This window comes from Alosa alosa, chromosome 4 (genome assembly GCF_017589495.1).
Source record: "Alosa alosa isolate M-15738 ecotype Scorff River chromosome 4, AALO_Geno_1.1, whole genome shotgun sequence".
NCBI classification, from domain to species: Eukaryota; Metazoa; Chordata; class Actinopteri; order Clupeiformes; family Clupeidae; genus Alosa; species Alosa alosa.
In genome coordinates this window covers 10,640,112-10,647,611 of record NC_063192.1, presented here as the reverse complement: position 1 = coordinate 10,647,611, position 7,500 = coordinate 10,640,112, and the positions used below count along the sequence as shown (strand labels likewise).

At 46.4% G+C, this 7,500-nt stretch overlaps 1 protein-coding gene across 4 annotated transcripts in view; it reads right to left on the bottom strand.

Moving 5' to 3' along the window:
* cacna2d3a (calcium channel, voltage-dependent, alpha 2/delta subunit 3a) overlaps positions 1-7,500 on the bottom strand; it is a 186,941-nt gene that overhangs the window by 64,341 nt on the left and 115,100 nt on the right. For 2 of the 4 annotated variants that reach the window (XM_048240656.1, XM_048240659.1), the window contains 4 exons: positions 7,194-7,211; positions 1,696-1,767; positions 1,410-1,490; positions 22-96 (listed from right to left, as the gene is read on the bottom strand). In XM_048240656.1, coding sequence (XP_048096613.1) covers positions 22-96; positions 1,410-1,490; positions 1,696-1,767; positions 7,194-7,211 — 246 coding nt within the window. The remainder of the gene's footprint in view (positions 1-21; positions 97-1,409; positions 1,491-1,695; positions 1,768-7,193; positions 7,212-7,500) is intronic. The other 2 variants (XM_048240657.1, XM_048240658.1) reach the window with 2 other exon arrangements.

The window sequence follows — 7,500 nt, the reverse complement described above, 5'->3', positions numbered from 1 at the left end:
GCTAAAGGGTGAAATATTTACCAATGGTCTCAGGTCTGGGTGGGTAAGGATGTAGCCGTTGTTGGTTATGGCAAAGGCATATCCATGGATGCCCAGCTAGAAGTAAACACAAACATACACACAATCATGAAAACGCAGAAAAACAACACATTTCACACTAGCTCTAGTCAGCACATCACATCAAACACGTCTTTTTATTATCAATCTAATATCAGAGGCCCAATCAAGCTCATTGCAATTTTCAGCTGGGAGGAAGTGCATTGAGGAATAGAGGGGGATTTCCACGTCGACCCCTTGATGGCAATCGTTCAAAGCGCCGAGCGGGGTGCAACATTCATTTCCTGACACGCGCCGTCATCAGGGAGGGCTTTGTTGAATAACACATTTCAAATGTCAAACAAAGACTCTGGCACAAAGCCTTCTCATCTCTTCTTAATGATATTTCAGAAATTAACTTCCAACCCCACCACACACACAACAGATCCACAGACACACACAAACCCTCTGGGTGTGGGTCGCAGTCAGCAGAGCATCAACGCTACAATTTTGCTGCCACTCTTGGCGCGCTCCATTAAGAAGGAGCGTAAAAGCAATCAGACAAAAGGGAAAACAAAACGCTCTCGGAACCCCACTGCTGACAGACGAGATGCCGCCGAGGCGCAGGATCAAGACTTGTACATATAAATCAATATTGAGCAACCAGAGCCATACATATGCAGATGGGTAGAATTCCAGTGTAATCAGTCAGTGATGACAGTTCTGTGTTTATAATATAATATATAATATGTGTGTTTGACATACAGTACAGGGTCGACATGAAGACAATTTAAATATAAAGCCAAGCCTAGTCCGAAGTAAACTTTGGGATTGATGATTTAAAGGTAGGGTAAGCAATGCTAAGCGATTTCTAACATGCAATACTTTGGGCATCACCCAGCATTGCTTACCTTATCTATTTACTAAAGCTATTTACTAAATCAACGCAGGCCGCTGCTGTAACAGGGAAGCTGTAACAAGGAAGCTACAGTACACCAGGCGCGTAACTGAAGCTTTCCGTTTGTGTTGCGTCTGCTGCAACTATTAGCTTCCACTTTAATTAAAGGTATACACCTGACGTGACTGCGGCGCGTACGTTCGAAAAGAAAAAAAAAAACACGGTTCCAATGGAGTGCTTCAGTTACATGCCCGGTGTAGCTTCCCTGTAATGCTGTGGTAGAGCTCCAGTCAGTTGAGCCGTTTATTTAGCTGAACAGGGAGCTGTCATGTGACAGACGTGATGTCTCTGTGTTTGTACTCTGGTGTTGTGGTCTGATGCGGTGCCTGTTCATGTGGGGGTCAGTTAGCCCGGGCAGCAAATTAGATTTGCTGCCCCTAGGGTGCGTCTGGATTTCTAGGCTAGGGGTCAGTACCTTCCATTTGGGGATGGCCTTCAGCAGCTCCGAGACAGGGACATCGGTGCCCACCACTCCCAGCAGGATGCCTCTGTTCCTCTGTCAATCAGACCAGACATGGGTCACATTTCAGCACAATGGCAGCAGCGATCATGCAGAAAACCTACATCCAGCACAAAGAGCCATGTGGAGGGTTATGAAGAACAATCCGCCTGTGGCTGAGGGAAGAGCTCTCGGGTCACAAACAACAGTGAATCCCCTTTCATCTGCTATGATTGCAGTGACTGGGCTGGTGGCGACTCACCGTCTCATTCTTGGTGCTGAACACCGGCATGGCTACCGTGGTCATCATCACAGGGCCCCCGCTGTCCTCCATCTGAAGAAAAAAAGAACAGAGGGAGGGAGGGAGGGATAGACAGATCAGGGGTGAAGAGATGAAGACAGATGGTACGAGCCAACGCAGAAACAGGTCCTAACAGACCTCTGTGGTCCCTAAATGAAATATAAGCAGGAAGCCTGTGATCCACAGTGCTTCATCAACATTACCTCAACCATGACTCCCCTGAGCTCTCTCTGATTCCACAGCACTCCCTCTGAAGAGCTAGGGGATACTTCACAAGTGGCATGCTGTAGGGGTCCAAACATGTCTTCATATGATGCTCAGTGATGTTGTTTTTATTTCACATCCACTGAATGATTTCTGAGTTTCTTTGACCAGCATGTAGGGATACATTCTGAACCTCAGTACCAAGGCCACTAGAGTGGTTGTTATGGTAAAAAGCTAACAAGTTTTTTTTTAGTTTTTTTTTTAAGATGAGTTGAAGTGGGTTGTCTTATAAACTCCTTGTAAACCAGATTCATTGCTGCAGGAGGCTTTAATGCCAAACAACAGGAACACCGCTATGATACATAGATAATCAAACCCTCTGTAACTGGTTAATAAAGACCGTTCACTGCTTTTATAGACAAGTGCTATGTATTATATCTACAGTATAGAGAGATGCCCTCTATTTCACTGTACGTTACTGTTAAGGTGATGATACATGGGGCAACTTTTTGGGCAATGTTGCTGGACAACCACATGACGGGTTACTGATTGGATGTTCATGAAAGCCTTGAAAACAGAAAAAGTAATTGTGGCTCAATATTGAAGGGAATGTGTCAGTCAGAACAACACCACTCAGGAACATTGCCCAGCAACGTTGCTGAAAAAGTTGCTTAGTGTATGATCAGCTTCACAGTGTATTAGAAACAGACATACAAGTACAGGAGCTCATATACTGTATGTACTCCCCAGTATGCATACACGTCGCAAATGTGTCACATTGTGCCCCCACCCATCCACCACCAATGCCCTCACCTGACGGTGTTCCTGCCAGAGAGCGCCTCTAAGGTCAATGCACTTACTCTTGTCCTTGTGAGACTGTACACAGCTGACCTCTACGCTGGTTTGTTTGCCTGCGGAGAACACTCTGAGTTGTGGATCTATCCGCAGGCAGATATAACGGTGGTAACACAGCATAGTCCCAGTGGGGGGCGACTGATCGATACGGACTCAGGACAGTCAGACGAGACACCCTCTCCTCCATAAATAAGATGCTATAAATGTCCTTATTCTCTCCACTATCACGTTCCACTGGTCTATATGGAGTGCATGGATTTTTACGCCACTGTTACCCAAGGTATATGACTTTGCACACTGTCATTTATACAGACCTGATGTGGTGCAATTACCAGTAATGTTGACCTGGAATGGCCTTCGTGGCCAAGATGGGGCCTCAAGGATGACAAATAAATGAATTAAACTCTGTCTCTCCGAGTCTGTGACACAGTTGCTTACAATGACTGTGTTTACATGCACTTTAGTATTTAGTAGGGTTCTGAAATCAGGATATGATGTTTACATGGGCAAATACAAAACCGGGATGCTAAAGTGCATGTAAATATAGTCGATGTTCTATTTTGTGTACTGATGGGTGAGAGGGAATATGTGTTACATGAAGAGAAACGCTAGCAATGACAATGTGTGTGTGTGTGTGTGTGTGTGTGTGTGTTACGCTTGGTTTATCACAGTCGGGGGGCTCAGGTGAGGGGGAGCACAGACACACAGCTGTTGGGGAGACGGAGTAATTAGCAGCTGATGACAAACGCGGCTGGGGTAAAGAGATTCATTATCTCCCTCTGATCGAAACGAGAGAGGGCCTGGACACTCTCTCTCTCTCTCTCTCTCTCTCTCACACACGCACACACACACACACACATACACACAGGCCCATACTCAATCTGATTCTGAATCTGATCTCAACAATTACCATACACCTGTAGACAGATGGCCCTTTTTAACAACTACCATGTGCATGTTTTTGTAGGTGTGCCTGACAGATAAAAATGTTTTCTGAATGTTTTCTGAATCATCAAAGAGGAACTATAATTTATGCATTACGCAAAAGAACTGTTCCATTTTCACAACGCAATAGATATTACTTTCATTCCATCTGTTTTTCTCCATCTGCTTGTTTAAACTAAAATGTTGAAATAGGCCAATTGGGAATGATATAAATTCATTCCACTAAATTGACCGAGTTGGATTGACTGAGAAAGCCTCTAATTAGAGCCTAACTATCAATAGCAGATGCAGGTATCGTGAGAGGAATACAGCGATGACTGAAAGTGCAGTGTGTACGTGGATGTGAAAGTGTTTTTGTGTGTATTTGGTGGCACAGACGCTTGTGAGATGAACTTGTACAGAAACAAACACAAAACCATATACACAAACACACACATTCACACACACACACAACACACGGCACACATATAAATGCCGACACATTCTGTGTGCTATACCAGTATGCATCACTTACAGGGACAAAGAGGGGGAAAAAGAATGATATCAAGTTGGAGACTCATGATGTGACCCACGGAGCGTCCAAAGGGTCGTTGCAGAGCCAGGAAACCCAGAGGGGCATGAAAAGGGCCGAGGCCGCCATTTCATTTTCGTTTCCTTCCCGATGTGGAGATGAGAGTGGGCTCCTGTCAGCAGCGTCCGCTCCTCCTCCTCCTCCTCTCTCTCTCCCTCAGGTCTCCAGGGGACACTGCCAGTCCCCGCGCTCTCGCTGGCCACTCACCTGCCACCTGCCACCCGCCACGCCGAGCCTATCTGGGTCGCCGAGATAAATGGAGCTCCTGTGCCCGTGGCGACCTCTGTTCCCGTGACGAGTCAGCTTAAAGATGAAAAGCCAGTGTCCTCTGAGAGGCTGGACAGAATGTTCGATGTAAGCACAGTGAACAACGCTCAAGCACACGCGCAAGCATACATTATAGGAGATTTTCATACCTGAGTTTCATACATGAGTGGTCGACCTCTGCGGTCACTTCTCTGTGGTCTACCTCAGCATTCAGCCCTTTTAATCCAATTACCCTCAGCCCCCTTTCTTCCATCCCCAACTGCGTGCACACAAACACACACACACACACACACACACACACACACACACACACACACACACACACACTCACACACAAACACACAACACACACACACACACACACACACACACACACACACACACACACACACACACACACACACACACACACTCCAATGTCAGTTCATCCCTTGCTGTGGAAAACAAAGCCCGATGAGGCACAGGATGATGGATGAACCTCCTGGGCAGCGGACGACTTTCAGAAGAGACGGGTGGAGGCGGGCAAGCGAGCGCAGGGAGACGACGCAACCTCTGGAACACTCCGATCGACAAGATCACCACCACCATCACCAGCACCACTCTGAGCATCACATCCAGCACAGCAGCTCCACCACCACCACTACCCGCCCCCAGGAGAGAGAAGGAGGAGGCAGATCCGGATCAGCCTTGAAATCTCCAACCCCACCCGCCACGAGATCAGGCCTGAACGTTAAGGAGGAAAGGCGGACAAACCCATTTGAGAGCAGACAGAGAGAGAGAGAGATAGAGAGAGACAGAGAGAGAGAGAGAGACAGAGAGAGAGAGAGAGAGAGAATGAGATGTACACCAGGCAATAGGAGCTGATGAAAGAGAGAGACAGAGACAGAGAGAGAGAGAGAGAGAGAGAGAGACTAGGACCAGAGTCTCTGAGTCATAGTGGCGAAGAGAGATAAATATCAGGATGGGAGTCCAGCAGCAAGTCCAATAGGCATCCACTCTGAGTCACGACGGGAAGGGGGAGACGGCGCCGATCTGATCCGATCTAGGTCGTAAACAGGAAGAAGCGCCGATGCGTGGCATATCAAAATACTGTGAATCGTATTCTTGGCGGATCAAGGTGAACGGTAGTAAGAGTAATATGGGAGAAAGTAATTGGATGGTTATGCATTTCATATGGTATGAAATTAGCTCCTATAGTTGCTCTAGTTTCATAAAACCACCATCCCATCAAGTGTGTGATGTAAAACTCTGTGCCCTCTGTGTCTGTCTGTGTATGGGGTGTGTGTGTGTGTGTGTGTGTATGTGGGAGGTAGTGTGTAGTGTGCTTTAGGTGAAAAATTTGACCCTTTGAACAGGCCCAGGCAGGTTTATAGTCAGCTTTAGTGTATGCACTATCAAACACACTGCTCCATAAGGCACCGCACATGCCCTATAGCTGCATTACTTACATGTCAGTGCTCTTTTCAGACGCACACACACACACACACACACACACACACACACACACACACACACACACACAAACACACACACACACAAACACACACTCACAAACACACACACACACAGACACACACACACAGACACACACACACAGACACACACACACAAAAACACAATTATAATTCACTGAGTAGTAGTGGTAGTGGTAGTAGTCCTGCGGAAGGGCAGAGATTGGGTCAGTGCATTGACCTGTTTCTGCCTGTGAGCACTTTCAGTGTAAGCACAGACCATTGAAAGTACACGTGTACACAAAACACACATATATACACAAACGTATCGAGTAGGGGCACATATACAGTGCTCATACTTGACCACCGATACAGAATGGAGTATATGCACCGCAGCAGAAATGTGAATGATTAATGAGTGATATTGAGTGTATGTTTGTGTATGCAAATGAGAGTGTATGTGGTACATGTGTTTGTGCATGCATGCATTCATGAGTGTGTGTGTGTGTGTGTGTGTGTGTGTGTGTGTGTGTGTGACTGAATGAGTGACTGTGAAATGCACACACAAGCATGTTTCTGGAATGAAGAACATGCTGATGTGCAGAAGACCGTCAGATAGCATTCACACATGGACAAACTGTACAAAGCAAATAAGCTGCAAAGCTGCATCGTGCCCAGTAAACAAGCCAGAGCTTCAATCTGCCCTATGGACCACTGAGCGGAAGACTGAGAACATCCATGGCCACAGATCACACACACACACACACACACACACACACACACACACACACACGTTACTAAGGTCACGCATGACTGTGCACTGGCCAAACAGCGAAAGCATGAGCTTAGGAATGAGAACATGCTGACACACACACACATACTGTACACACAAACACACACAACTACACACACACACACACACACACACACACACACACACACACACACACACACACACACACACACACACACACACACACACACACACACACACACACACACACACACACACACACACAGGTGATGCTTAGCATGTAGTGCCTCTGGCGACATAAAGTTGTTACCACATGGAGCATGGACAACACACACACAAGCACAATGTCCGTTGATGACTGTGAGCTCAAACCCTGCACAAGTGATGGGGAGGTTGATCACTGATGTTTTACCTGCTGAGCCTGAGGAAGCTAAGGCAAAGGAGAGATTCCAAAACAAACATACAAATACAGAGAGGAAAACAAAAACACACACAAACACAAACAAACAAACAAACAACAGCGGTCAGTGAACAGGATCAGTTCAACTGAGGGAAGAGCAACAGGATCAGTTCAACTGAGGGAAGAGCAACAGTTCAGAAAATGAACTTCTGTTGCTTTTTCCAATTCACTAGCAGAAAACAAAAATATCAGCGAGGAATGATTTAAAAGATTAGATTGTTTGTGAAAATTGCAATGGTTCCTGCAGAGTCTCCCTGCC